This window comes from Scyliorhinus canicula, chromosome 8 (assembly GCF_902713615.1).
Source record: "Scyliorhinus canicula chromosome 8, sScyCan1.1, whole genome shotgun sequence".
In the NCBI taxonomy this organism is placed as follows: domain Eukaryota; kingdom Metazoa; phylum Chordata; class Chondrichthyes; order Carcharhiniformes; family Scyliorhinidae; genus Scyliorhinus; species Scyliorhinus canicula.
Genome location: NC_052153.1, coordinates 169,327,714 through 169,342,606, shown reverse-complemented (window position 1 = coordinate 169,342,606; position 14,893 = coordinate 169,327,714). Strand labels below are relative to the sequence as shown.

Sequence of the window (14,893 nt, the reverse complement as noted above, 5' to 3'; positions counted from 1 at the left end):
GAATGGCCTCTTGCAATGTTGTAATTTTATGATGTGAGTTTTAAATTCCTGTAACCGATGCACACAATTTCAACTAAACCCTTTTGAGAGAGATGTTTTCTGCAGCCTGGTTATTCTAACACCTAATACTAAACTGCATGAACACAGAACTACCCACAGGACTATTTGCTCTATAATTAACTTGTTGACCCCCTTTTTTCTTATTGGTCATCTCCAGGCAATTTGGTTACATGATCACTTGCTGGAAGCCAGCTGCTTTTTTAAAAATCCAGAAATCAGATCCGATAGAAATCTAGTTTTAAAGGGGTCAGATGTATTCTCCTGTTGCTTCAATGCATGAGTGTTCTGCAAACTATTGTGTAGGTTGATATTGTCTCATGTGATGTCAAGCCAAGTCTTAATTTGCATAACTGATGGGAAATACTGCATATGAAGTCAGTGTTCAGGGATCGACGGTGGCCTTGACTATGCCACACTCTCTTGTTCCTGAGACACTTGACTGTTCTCCCAAATGTCAATTACTTGATGAGAGACTTCTCCATTTGAGTCTGTACAAGGTTCTTTCTTTTATCCTATGTGCTGGGATCCAGCTTGCAAGCTCTGAAGTTGGCTTTCAGATTGTCTTGTATCTTATGGTGCAGGTGTCCGTGCTCAGCGAATTGTAGAGTAATGCCTTTTGGTATGCTGTAATCCTCCATGTGAATCACATGACTGACCCAGTGAGACTGAGCACCTTTGTTTTGGGAATTTATCCTGCCACCTGTGCTGCAAATAGATCTCAGACAGCAAAGATGGAATGCTTCTAATCGCTTTATGCGAACTAGTAGGTTGTCCTTGTCTCGCACCCATAAGACGTGATGCGAGAGCAGCTGCCTGGTAGACTTTGATCTGTGTTCTGGGTGAGGGCAAAGCAGTCGAAAGGTAACTGACTATCCTCAAGCACACGTATGCCATGACAGTGCAGTTGACCACGGACAAGAGTTCACTCAGTAGATGTTCAGTAACCTTTGTGCAAACCTGGAGTCTACAAGTTGAAGAGGTTGCCGCCTGTGCATTCCAGTGTCAAAATGTTTTTTGAGGACTGGAGCATGGCCGAGAAGTATATGGTAAACAGAACTAGAGCCAATACACAGCCTTGCTTGGCGGGTATTGATGACCAGAAAGGCATCTGATAACATACCGCATGGCATCACGCTGGCTATCATGCTATTGTGGAATGAGCGAATGACACTGCTCATCTTTTCAGAGCAGCCATATTTGTAAGGAACCTTCCACGACGCTGTTGATCTGGAGCCCCCACATGTGAAGACCGATCACTAGTTGCCTGGACAGGACATTCTCACCAACAGAGCTTCGGCGTAGACGAGAGTACAGTCCGATCAGTGCTCCTTGTCTCAGCCTCTCGGGTTTCCAAGTACAAATGAGTTTAAGGATTCCTGGCTGAATACTGATAACCATTCATTCTTGGTTTATACACAACAAAGATTCACCTGAGGAAGGAGCAGTGCTCCAAAAGCTAGTGTTTGAAACAAACCTGTTGGACTTTAACCTGGTGTTGTAAGACTTCTTACTGTGCTCACCCCAGTCCAACGCCAGCATCTCCACATCATGTTCAAATGAGCTAATAGCTCTGCTACTCCAGTGCTATGCTGGTCAAGTGATATCTTTGAAAAAGCTCACAGTAGATGGGCTTTAGATTGGTTTCACAGGGTGGTGCAACATCAAGGGCCGAAGGGCCTGTACTGCGCCGTAATGTTCTATTGTTCAAGGTGAACCTATGATCTTTTTACAAAATAAAATCCCAAGGGACATTGAACAAAGATCAGAATATAGAAACTTCAACAACCTGCAAATAAGACTAGTAGATTTTTTTATTAAAAATTTTTTTTTTTAAGAGTACCCAATTATTTTTTCCAATTAAGGGGCAATTTAGAGTGGCCAATCTACCTACCCTGCACATCTTTGGGTTGTGGGGGTGAAACCCACGCAGACACGGGGAGAATGTGCAAACTCCACACGGGCAGTGACCCAAGGCCGGGATTCGAACCCGGGTCCTCAGCGCCGTAGGCAGCAATGCTAACCACTGTGCCACCGTGCTGCCCATATATTTATTTTTTAAATGAATCACAAGAATTGTTATAGCACAAAAGGAAGCCATTAATCCAAAGTATCTACGGACTCTCCTAACCCAGTTCCATTCTCCTGCCTTCCGCCTATAATCTTGCACATTCTTATTTTTCAAATAAGTCTAATTCTCTTTTGAATTCTTCAATTGAACCTGCCTCCACCCCCATTCAATGGCATTCCAGAACCTAGCCATTTACCTGAGTCAAAAAGCTTTCATCCTATCGCTATTGCTTCTGTTTACTAATTACTTTAAATCTGTACTCTCTCGGTCTCGATCCATTCTTGAGTGGAAACTCGTTCTCCCTATCTACTCAGACCGCTAATGATTTTGAATACCTCTAGAAAATCCCCTCTTAGCCATGTTTTCTCTGAAGGAAAACAGTCCCCACTTCTCCAATCTAACCAAGTTACTGAAGTTCATCCCAGGGACCATCATCCTAAGTATTTTCTTCCTATTGAGGCACCTAGAACTGGGCACAATACTGCAGCTGAGGCCAAAGTAGTGGTTTAGACAAGCTCAAAATGCCCAAAGGGTTTGTGTATTATTGAAAGTACACTATAAAGTTAGATTTATCCAATTTTACATTTGCCTACCGCTTTAAAAGATAATGATGGTATGTTTAATGCATTTTGTTTGTTTAGAATTTCTGAGGTGTTGACAATGGAAATGAGAAATCGTCCTGAATTCCTAAAAAAAACGCATTCCATCCCCATGGCAACGGTGCTGGTCATTGATTTTTGAATGGGTTGCAGTGTAACTGAAGCCCTGCTTTTGCTCATGGTGAAATTGCCCCACTGTGATAGTATGACCCTCCAGTAGATTTCACCCCCCGTTCTGTTTCTTTCCAGTGCCATTGATTCCTCACATTTAATGGATTACAAACTGTCTTATCCAGGTATCGAACCACCAGATCCTGAGAAAGAGAAGGTTGGCATTCTGGCCCTTCAGCTCAAAGAAATTGTTGTTGACCACGCGGTAAGTATGCTTTCCCACCAATGTTACCGACAATGAAAACATTATGATTTAGACATTGGATTTAAATGATTTTGAAGGGGAACAATAACCTGATTGTGAGTATTTGCAATTGTCAGGAATTGATCATCGCCCTCCTGAGTAATGCAGTGGCTCAATTCAAGAAATATAAGTGTCCCCGAATGAAGAGTCGTTTGAGTGAGTAATGCATACCAAATAATCTTGGAACCAGAGCTGGCTTATGCTTGCCTTTTTTTAAAATATATATTTTTTGAACGGGTAACTTGTCTCTCTGAAAACCATGTTTATGTCATTATACTGCTCTGTGTTGACAGTGGTTCAAATGGGTGAGGAGTATTATTATGCAAAGGACTACAGCAAAGCATTGAAGTGAGTATCTTCAGTTATCTATTCTGTAAAATGAATTTGAAAGACCAACATGGTATTTCCAATTCTCACTTGCAGCCGTATTTTTGTGTGCACCTTTGTACTTCCAATGCTGGTGTGGTATTGCAGTGTACAACCAGATACATTAATTGTTTCCAAATTTCCGATACAAAGCATATTCCAATGCAAAGACCAACTTGACTCTAGTCAGTCCAATATCTGAACACACCTCTCACTAAATGGCCGTTATTTGTTTATTTCTAACCACTTCTCTCATAGAACATAGAACGTACACTGCAGAAGGAGGCCATTCGGCCCATCGAGTCTGCACCGACCCACTTAAGCCCTCACTTCCACCCTATCCCCGTAACCCAATAACCCCATCTCACCTTTTTTTGGTCACCTAAGGGCAATTTAGCATGGCCAATCCACCTAACCTGCACGTCTTTGGACTGTGGGAGGAAACCGGAGCACCCGGAGGAAACCCACGCAGACACGGGGAGAACGTGCAGACTCTGCACAGACAGTGACCCAGTGGGGAATCGAACCTGGGACCCTGGCGCTGTGAAGCCACAGTGCTTTTCACTTGTGCTACCGTAATGCCCTCTGGACTATCTGACTGAAATATCAAAGCTCCAAAACTTTGGGAGTTCTTAAGATCATTCCAAATAAACTGCATTGCTTCATTTTACACATGCTTCATAACGGTCATTGTTCTGAAGTAAAATTTTCTTTACTGTTAAAATTATGTTTAAGTTAAAACACCTGTGTGCTAAAAGGCTGGATTCTCCGGTCCCCCGGTGCACCGTTCGCTGGCAGCTGGATTTTCTGTCCTGCCACTTGTCAATGGGATTTCCCATTGAAGACACCCGATGCCGCCGGGAAACCCGCGGGGCAGGGTTGCACTGCCGGTAGGAACAGAGAATCCCAATGGTCGGCGAATTCTGGCCCAAATGTTTAAATGCAGTAAGAACTTTCAAACTAAGTGTAGTTGAAACCATTATGAATAGCTTTTCCATGTTTCGAAGGCGTTTGCAAAAACATTTAGCATAATTTTTTAAAACCAGATTGGACATGCTTATAGAGATATGCTTGGAAAACAAAGGTAATTAATTTTGGTATCAAAAGGACCGGTGAAATAATTATATGTGCACACTGGTGGCTAGATTGAAAGACTGAAATTAATTGTTTGACAAGGTGCCTCTACTGCAAAATTGCAACATTGTGGAGTCAGAGTCGTTACGACACAGAAAGAGAGTATTCTGCCCATCGCATCCATACCTGTAGAGCAATTCAGTCCGTCTCATTCCCCCCATTCGATTCCTATAGCCCTGCAACTTTCCTTCCCTTAAGTATCCATGCTATTTTCTTTTGAAATCATTGGTCTCTGCTTCCACCATCCGAGTCAGCGGTGAGTTCCAGGTCATTACCACTTACTGTGTTTGTTTTTTTTAAGTCTTCCTCACATATGCTCTGCATCTTTTGCATAAAACATTTAATCCATTGTTCCCTCCTCGTACGATCAGCTAATGGGAAAACATTTTCTTTGTCTTCCTTGTCAAAACCCATCGTAGCCTGCTACACCTCTAACAAATGGAATATAAAAGTAGGGAAGACTTGCTATAACTGCACTGGGCATTAGTAAGAATGCACCTAAAGGACCACATACGGATGTGCTTACATAGGTAGTTTAGTGAAGATTCATTAAGCTTTTTCAGGGCTGAAAGGATTATGATTAGAATTTACAACAGTTGAATTCTTTGAGGATGTGACAAGACACATTGATGAAGGTCGGACAGTGGATGTGGTATATATGGATTTCAGTAAGTCATTTGATAAGGTTCCCCATGGTAGACATTCAGAAAGTTAGTGGGCATGGGATACAGGGAAATTTGGTTGTCTGGATACAGAATTGGCTGGCCGAAAGAAGACAGCGAGTGGTAGTGGATGGAAAGTATTCCGTCTGGAGGTCGGTAACTAATGGTGGCCCGCAGGGATCTGTTCTGGGACCTCTGCTCTTTGTGGTTTTTATAAATGACTTGGAATAGGAAGCAGAAGGGTGGGTTAGTAAGTTTGCCGATGACACCAAGGTTGGGGGAGTTGTAGATCGTGTTGAGGGCTGTTGCAGGTTACAACAAGACATTGACAGGGTGCAGAGCTGGGCTGAGAAGTGGCAGATGGAGTTCAACCTGGATAAAAGTGAAGTGATTCATTTTGGAAGGTCGAATTTGAATGCTGACTACAGGGTTAAAGGCAGGATTCTTGGAAGTGTGGAAGAACAGGTTGCTAGAACATAAGAACTAGGAGCAGGAGTAGGCCATCTGGCCCCTCGAGCCTGCTCCGCCATTCAATGAGATTATGGCTGATCTTTTGTGGACTCAGCTCCACTTTCCGGACGGATCACCATAAGCCTTAATCCCTTTATTCTTTAAAAAAACTTTCTATCTTTATCTTAAAAACATTTAATGAAGGAGCCTCAACTGCTTCACTGGGCAAGGAATTCGATAGATTCACAACCCTTTGGTTGAAGTTCCTCTTAAACTCAGTCCTAAATCTACTTCCCCTTATTTTGAGGCAATGCCCTCTAGTTCTGCTTTCACCCGCCAGTGGAAACAACCTGACCGCATCTATCCTATCTATTCCCTTCATAATTTTATATGTTTCTATAAGATCCCCCCCCCCCCCCATCCTTCCAAATTCCAACGAGTACAGTCCCAGTCTACTGAACCTCTCCTCGTAATCCAACCCCTTTAGCTCTGGGATTAACCGAGTTAATATCCTCTGCACACCCTCCAGTGCCAGTACATCCTTTCTCGGGTAAGGAGACCAAAACTGAACACAATACTCCATGTGTGGCCTCACTAACACCTTATACAATTGCAGCATAACCTCCTTAGTCTTAAACTCCATCCCTCTAGCAATGAAGGACAAAATTCCATTTACCTTCTTAATCAACTGTTGCACCTGTAAACCAACTTTTTGCGACTCGTACACTATCACACCCAGGTCACTCTGCACAGCAGCATTTTTTAATATTTTGTCATTTAAATAATAATCCCTTTTGCTGTTATTCCTACCAAAATGGATAACCTCACATTTGTCAACATTGTATTCCATCTGCCAGACCCTAGCCCATTTACTTAACCTATCCAAATCCCTCTGCAGACTTCCAGTATCCTCTGCACTTTTTGCTTTACCACTCATCTTAGTATCATCTGCAAACTTGGACACATTGCCCTTGGTCCCCGACTTGTCATCTGTGTAAAGTGTGAACAATTTTGGGCCCAACACTGATCCCTGAGGGACACCACTAGCTACTGATTGCCAACCAGAGAAACACTCATTAATCCCCACTCTTTGCATTCTATTAATTAACCAATCCTATATCCATGTTACTACCCTTAATGCCATGCATCTTTATCTTATGCAGCAACCTTTTGTGTGGAACCTTGTCAAAGGCTTTCTGGAAATCCAGATATACCATATCCATTGGCTCTCTGTTATCTACCGCACTGGTAATGTCCTCAAAAAATTCCACTAAATTAGTTAAATTAGACACCACTTTTTTAAACAGTGGTGTCACGTTTGCTAATTTCCAATCCGCTGGGACCACCCCAGAGTCTTGTGAATTTTGGTAAATTATCACTAGTGCATTTGCAATTTCCCTAGCCATCTCTTTTAGCACTCTGGGATGCAAGGGCCAGGAGACTTGTCTACCTTTAGCCCCATTAGCTTGCCCATCACTACCTCCTTAGTGGTAACAATCATCTCAAGGTCCTCATCTGTCATAGCCTCATTTCTATCAGTCACTGGTATGTTATTTGTGTCTTCCACTGTGAAGACCGACCCAAAAAACGTGTTCAGTTCCTCAGCCATTTCCTCATCTCCCATTATTAAATCTCCCTTGTCATCCTCTAAAGGACCAGTACAATGCCCTCGGGGGGGGGGGGGGGGGGGGGGGGGGGGGGGGGGGGGGTTTGCTAGAGCTGTTGGGGAGGGTTTAAACTAATGTGGCAGGGGGATGGGAACCGATACAGGAAGTTGGAAGGTAGTAAAACAGGGACAGAAGCAAAAGGAAGTAAGGGGAAAAGTGCAAGGCAGAGAAGACATAGTCAAAAATCAAAAAGGGCGACAGTACAAGGTACAGTGACTGAGGGGAGCTCAGTGAATAGGCCCAGTAATACTAAAAGGAGTAAAACTGGAAGTAAAAACATTAACGGTAAGCAACGCGGCAGGTTGTTACATGAAGATATGGGTTCAACGACAAGGAAAATGAGGAGAAACGTTAAGAGATAATATAACGTAGGAGAGGTTACTAATCGAGATGTTAATATTCAAAACAGAGGTAAAAAAGCCAACATAAGTGTACTTTACCTGAATGCTCGTAGTATTCGGAATAAAGTAAATGAGTTGATGGCGCAAATCATCGTGAATGACTATGATTTAGTGGCCATTACTGAAACATGGTAACGGATGGTCACGACTGGGAGTTAAATATCAGAGGGTATCAAACTATTCGGAAGGACAGAGTGGATGGTAAGGGAGGTGGTGTAGCTCTGTTATTTAAGGATGACATCCGGGCAATAGTAAGGGATGACATCGGTGCTATGGAGAATAAGGTTGAATCCATTTGGGTGGAAATCAGGAATAGTAAAAAAGTCACTGATGGAGTAGTCTATAGACCACCAAATAGTAAGATTATGGTGGGGCAGGCAATAAACAAAGAAATAACTGATGCATGTAGAAATGGTACAGCAGTTATCATGGGGGATTTTAATCTACATGTCAATTGGTTTAACCAGGTTAGTCAAGGCAGCCTTGAGGAGGAGTTTATAGAATGTATCCGCGATAGTTTCCTAGAACAGTATGTAATGGAACCTACGAGGGAACAAGCGGTCCTAGATCTTGTCCTGTGTAATGAGACAGGATTGATTCATGATCTCATAGTTAGGGATCCTCTCGGAAGGAGTGATCACAATATGGTGGTATTTAAAAAACAGATGGAGGGTGAGAAGGTAAAATCAACACTAGTGTTTTGTGCTTAAACAAAGGAGATTACAATGGGATGAGAGAAGAATTAGCTAAGGTAGACTGGGAGCAAAGACTTTATGGTGGAACAGTTGAGGAACAATGGAGAACCTTCCAAGCGATTTTTCACAGTGCTCAGCAAAGGTTTATACCAACAAAAAGGAAGGACGGTGGTAGAAAGAGGGAAAATCGACCATGGATATCTAAGGAAATAAGAGAGAGTATCAAATTGAAGGAAAAAGCATACAAAGTGGCAAAGATTGGTGGGAGACTAGAGGACTGGGAAATCTTTAGGGAGCAACAGAAAGCTACTAAAAAAAGCTATAAAGAGTAAGATAGATTATGAGAGTAAACTTGCTCAGAATATAAAAACAGATGCATAAAAACTATGAGCATTCAGGTAAAGTACACTTATGTTGGCTTTTATATCTTTGTTTTGAATCTTAACACCTCGATCAGTAACCTCTCCTAAGTTATATTTCCTTTAAACTTTTCTCCTAATTTTCCTTGTTGTTGAACCCATATCTTCATATAACAACCTGCTGCGTTGCTTATCATTTATGTTTTTACTTCCCGTTTTATTCCTTTCAGTGTTACTGGGCCTATTCACTGAGCTCCCCTCAGTCACTGTACCTTGTACTGTCGCCCTTTTTGATTTTTGACGATGGCTTTTCTGCCTTACACTTTCCCCCTTACTGCCTTTTGTTTCTGTCACTGTTTTACTACCTTCCGACTTCCAGTCCTGCCCAGGTGCAGACCGTCCGGGTTGTTAAGAAGGGTTGTTAAGAAGGTGTATGGTGTGTTGGCTTTCATGAACAGGGGGATTGAGTTTAAGAGCCGTGAGGTATTGCTGCAGCTTTATAAAACCCTAGTTAGACCACATTTGAATATTGTGTCCAGTTCTGGTCACCTCATTATAGGAAGGATGTGGATGCTTTGGAGAGGGTTCAGAGGAGATTTACCAGGATGCTGCCTGGAATGGAGGGCATGTCTTATGAAGAAAGATTGAGGGAGCTAGGGCTTTTCTCACTAGAGCGAAGAAGAAAGAGGTGACTTGAGCATGGATAGAGTGGATAGCCAGAGACTTTTCCCCAGGGCGGAAATGGCTGTCACGAGGGGAGATAATTTTCAGGTGATTGGAGGAAGGTATGGGGAGATGTCAGAGGTCGGTTCTTTACACAGAGAGTGCATGGAATGCGCTGCTAGCAGAGATGGTGGAGTCTGAGTCATTAGGGACATTTAAGCAACTCTTGGACAGGCACATAGACAGCAGTAAATTGAAGGGGTGTAGGTTATGTTGACCTTAGATTAGGATAAATGGCCGGCACAACATCATGGGCCTGAGAGCCTGTACTGTGCTGTACTGTTCTATGTTCTAATTGTAAGGTGATTTTATTGAAACACAAGATATTGAGGGGGCTTGAACATTTTAGATGCCATGGGGATGTTTCCCCACATGATGGAATCTAAAACTAGGGGGCACAGTTTCAAAATGAGGGGTCTCCCATTTGTTGCCGCCTTTACTTTGGGGTGAACCACGAGCTGTTTCTTATATCGACCAAATGACTGCACAACCAATATGTTAGCTGAAAAACACAGTTTATTAATAACACAAGACTTGTATTTCTGTGCAATAACACACGCGGCTCTGTACTAAACTACAACTAACGACTCAGGTGACCTTTACTTAACTTCGAGTGACCGGCTATGTGCGAGATAAGGCCTTTATCCGGGTCCACATGGTCAGTTTGGAAGCTGTTGGGTTCGTCTCAGCTGGGCTCGTCCTTCAGGAATGGTTGCGGGTCCTTGAACTTGGTTGTTCTGCTGCAGTTGGTCGCACACAGGCTGGTCCCAAAAGAGGCAGATCTCTAGTGCGGAGGGCTTTTTATCCTTCGTCTCTTTCTCGCCCTTTTGTACGGTCCTTACTCCAGGTCCAATGGATCGATAGGGTTCTCTATCATCCTCATCGATCTCAGCCAATTAGGGGGTGGATACCTCGATAGCTGGGCGGGTCCCATAGCTGTCATTGTCCCAGGCATGTAGGCCTTTCCAAATAAGGGCGGGGGTGACACCGGTTGGTCTGTTACTGTTGTAACTCCTTGATTCAAACTCTATTGTCCTGGGGGAAATGGTGATCGACTCTTAATGGATACAACTTTAAGCCAAGCTTGGCTTCTTTGCACAATACACAGAGGCTGTCAATTGTGTCCCAAATTGACCACAATTCCCATGGTCCTTCGCAGGTGGCCATTTTACATGGCTACACATTTAAGATCAATTTGATGACTCTGAGATTAACTAATCTTTGGAATTCTGCTCCCCAGAGACCAGTTGTGTGTGTGTGTGTGTGTGTGTGTGTGTGTGTGTGTGTGTGTGTGTGTGCCGTTTCCTTAGTGAACAACAAGGCTCAGTGCTCATGAAATATCCTAACCTTGCTCTAACGTTATTTTATCCTCTTTGTCCCTTGTACACCCACCCTGCCTCCTACTACTCACTTACGATTTACATGCTCCTAGAAGATTTTGGCTTGCGTTTTGTATTAACTGCTATACTATTCTCCTTTCTTTACCACTCTTAATTTCCTCTTTCTTTCCTCTCCTACTCATTGTTGAATATTTACCCCCTCCACAGGTTGCTGGATTACGTGATGTGCGATTACCGCAGTGAACGCTGGTGGAAGCTGCTTACCTTTATTCTGACCACTGCACTCAAATGCGCTTACCTGATGGGTCAAATCAAAGATTACATTACCTACTCCCTGGAGCTACTTGGGAGGTGTATCCTTGCTTCGTTAAAGCTATTGTTGCTTTGTTCCCAATATTTTCATGTTATTGGATATTTATATACTGGACCACTCTTAATAACAACTTGATTGGGTTGTAAGTGTCATGTATTGAGATGTTTGATCTCTGTGGGAATCGAGCGTTATGAGGAGTAGGTAGGAACATGAAGTTGAAACCCACAATCAGCCATGATCATACTGACTGGCGGAGCAGACTCAAGGAGCCATAAGGTCTACCCTATTTCTTATGTTCTTATGGTCGACTCTGAACCACCCATTCAACTGTCTCAAATAACTAGCACAATAGGCGACTCACCACCACCACCTTCTCGAGCTCAATCAGGAATTGACAACAAATGTTAATTTTGCTTGCGTGAATGGATTTTAAAAGTGTTGAATACTTGCAGACATGCAGACTTTCCAGTAGAGGTCACTGGATAGCAATCGGAAACTAAATCTTAGGTAGAATTTAACAAATCACAGGGTTTCCCACCCTCGACCCGAACGAGTCAGCAGGGAAAGCGTCCCCGTTGATGTCGGCTGTCCCTCAGCTGTCTTGCTCCAAGAGGCGTTAATTGGTTGAAGGTGAGACAGCCGCTCTCAATTGAGAGGAAGTGCTGTCTCAGAGAATTGCCTGCCAATCACGTTGGGGGGGATTCTCCAGTCTCGTCCGTGGTGAGACCCATTGCAAGCGAGAATGGAAAATTTGGCATTCCAGCCAAAACCATTCACTTTCAGCAGCGCTGGAAAATCCCAGCTGCAAACAAAGTCAGAAACTTTTGTCCATTGTGAGAGCGCTCCCACGTCAGCCCAAGAGCCAAGATGCATGTATTTGCCGGAAGGGCTTCATGATGGGATTGGGAGGGAAGGCTGGGCGGGAAGTAGCCCTCAAGTGACCATTAATTGGCCTCAATGTGGGGCGGGTGGTAGGGTGAACCTGTTGAATTTTATGCCCGCAATGGTGTCATCGACAATTGTAAGGCCTCAGAAGATGCCCTGGATAATTTCCGCTAACTTTGCCCATATCATAAAATGACTGTTCTTTCCTTGCTTGAAAAATGGTGCCAATTTTAGACAATGCTCGATACTGTTTCGAGGTTATTCCTTTACTGAAATGACAGCTTCCACACTGAGTAACGAACAGAAATCTCGTATAGAAAAGAATTTGATAAAAGTGTTGATGGTTAGTACTGCAGTAACCATTTAAAAAAAAAAAAAATGTTATTGAAAAATTTTGAATTTATACAACAACGAACCATAATAAAATACCAAAAATAACAATACTAATAGCAATCATAAACATTCGCCCCACCTCCATGAGCAACACAGCATATTAACAACAACGTAAATTAACACAATATTAAGTTACATAATAGAAACTACAATAAGGAACCCCCCCAACCCCAGGTTGCTGCTGCCATTAACCAAGATACCTATCTTTGAGCCAGGAAGTCCAGAAAAGGCTGCCACCGTTTATAGAACCCTTGTATTGATCCTCTCAGGGCAAATTTGACCCTTTCCAATTTTATAAATCCCGCCATGTCACTGAACCAGGTCTCCACACTTGGGGGCCTCGCATCCTTCCACTGCAGCAAGATCCTTCGTCGGGCTACTAGGGACGCAAAGGCCAGGACACCGGCCTCTTTTGCCTCCTGCACTCCCGGCTCTACTGCAACACCAAAAATCGCGAGTCCCCACCCTGGTTTGACCCTGGATCCAACCACCCTCGACACCGTCCCCGCCACCCCCTTCCAGAATTCTTGCAGTGCTGGGCATGCCCAGAACATATGGGCGTGGTTCGCTGGACTCCCCGAACATCTGGTGCACCTGTCCTCACCCCCAAAGAACCTACTCGTCCTAGTCCCGGACATGTGGGCCCAGTGCAGCACCTTAAATTGGATGAGACTAAGCCTCGCACATGAGGAGGAAGAGTTGACTCTCTCCAGGGCATCCGCCCAAGTCCCATCCTCTATCTGCTCCCAGAGTTCCTCCTCCCATTTAGCCTTCAGCTCCTCCACTGACGACTCTTCCACCTCCTGCATTACCTTATAGATGTCAGACACCTTCCCCTCACCGACCCACAACCCCGAAAGCACTCTGTCCATCGTCCCCTGCGAGGGCAGCAAAGGGAATCCCTCTACCTGTCGCCTAGCAAACACCTTTACCTGCAAGTATCTGAACATGTTCCCTTGGGAAAGCCCAAATTTATCTTCCAGTTCCCCCAGGCCCGCAAACCTCCCGCCAATAAACAGGTCCCTCAATTTACTGATGCCCACACTTTGCCACCCCCTAAATCCCCCATCCCTGTTCCCTGGGATGAACCGATGATTGCCACCCAATGGAGCCTCCATCGAGCCACCTGTTTCCCCCCTATGCCGTCTCCACTGTCCCCAGATTCTTAGGGACGCCGCCACCACCGGGCTCGTGGTAAACCTCTTGGGGGAGAGCGGCAACGGCACCGTTACCATGGCACCCAGGCTCGTACCTCTACATAACGCCATCTCCATTCTTTTCCACGCCACCCCTCCCCCCTCCATCACCCATTTACGCACCATTGACACATTGGCCGCCCAATAGTACCCCAAAAGGTTGGGCAGCGCCAGCCCGCCTCTATCCCTCCCTCACTCCAGGAACACCCTCTTCACTCTCGGAGTCCCATGTGCCCACACAAAGCTCAAGATACTGCTAGTCACTCTCCTAAAGAAGGCCCTGGGGATAAAGATGGGCAGGCATTGAAAGAGGAACAAGAACCTCGGAAGCACCTTCATTTTGACGGACTACACCCTCCCCGCCAACGACAATGGCAGCATGTCCCACCTCTTGAACTCCTCTTCCATCTGATCTACAAGTCTGGTGAAATTATGTTTGTGAAGAGTCCCCCAGTCCCTGGCCACCTGCACCCCCAGGTACCTAAAGCTCTCCCCTGCCCGCCTAAGCGGGAGCCTCCCAATTCCTTCCTCCTGGTCTCCAAGGTGCACCACAAACACCTCACTTGCCAAAATTTAATTTATATCCTGAAAAGGTCCCAAACTCAGCTAGCAGCTCCATCACCCCCGGCATCCCTCCCACCGGGTCCGCCACATACAGTAACAGGTCATCGGCATACAACAACACCCTATGTTCCTCCCCACCTCGCACCAAACCTCTCCACTTCTCTGAGTCCCTCAACGCCATCGCCAGCGGCTCAATTGCCAGTGCAAACAACAAGGGGGACAGGGGGCAACCTTGCCTGGTCCCTCGGTAAAGCCGGAAGTACTCTGACCTCCTCCCATTCGTGGCCACGCACGCCATCAGGGCCTCATATAGCAGCCTCACCCATCTAATAACCCCTTCACCAAATCAAAACCTCCCCAACACCTCCCCTAAGTACCCCCACTCCACTCTATCGAAGGCCTTCTCCGCATCCAGCGCCACCACTATCTCTGCCTCCCCCTCAATCGCCGGCATCATGATGACATTCAACAATCTCCGCACATTTGTGTTCAGCTGCCTTCCCTTCACAAAACCTGTCTGGTCCTTGTGTACAAACCCTGGCACACAGTCCTATATCCTGGTGGCCAGGATTTTTGCCAGCACCTTGTCATCTACGTTGAGGA

The 14,893-nt window shown here is 44.8% G+C and overlaps 1 protein-coding gene across 1 annotated transcript in view; it reads left to right on the top strand.

The window, feature by feature from the left end:
• trappc11 (trafficking protein particle complex 11) overlaps positions 1 to 14,893 on the top strand; it is a 70,819-nt gene that overhangs the window by 25,447 nt on the left and 30,479 nt on the right. Inside the window, exons 12-16 of the mRNA XM_038805710.1 lie at positions 3,024 to 3,103; positions 3,220 to 3,298; positions 3,436 to 3,490; positions 11,147 to 11,292; positions 12,419 to 12,480. Of these exons, the coding sequence (XP_038661638.1) occupies positions 3,024 to 3,103; positions 3,220 to 3,298; positions 3,436 to 3,490; positions 11,147 to 11,292; positions 12,419 to 12,480 (422 nt within the window). The remainder of the gene's footprint in view (positions 1 to 3,023; positions 3,104 to 3,219; positions 3,299 to 3,435; positions 3,491 to 11,146; positions 11,293 to 12,418; positions 12,481 to 14,893) is intronic.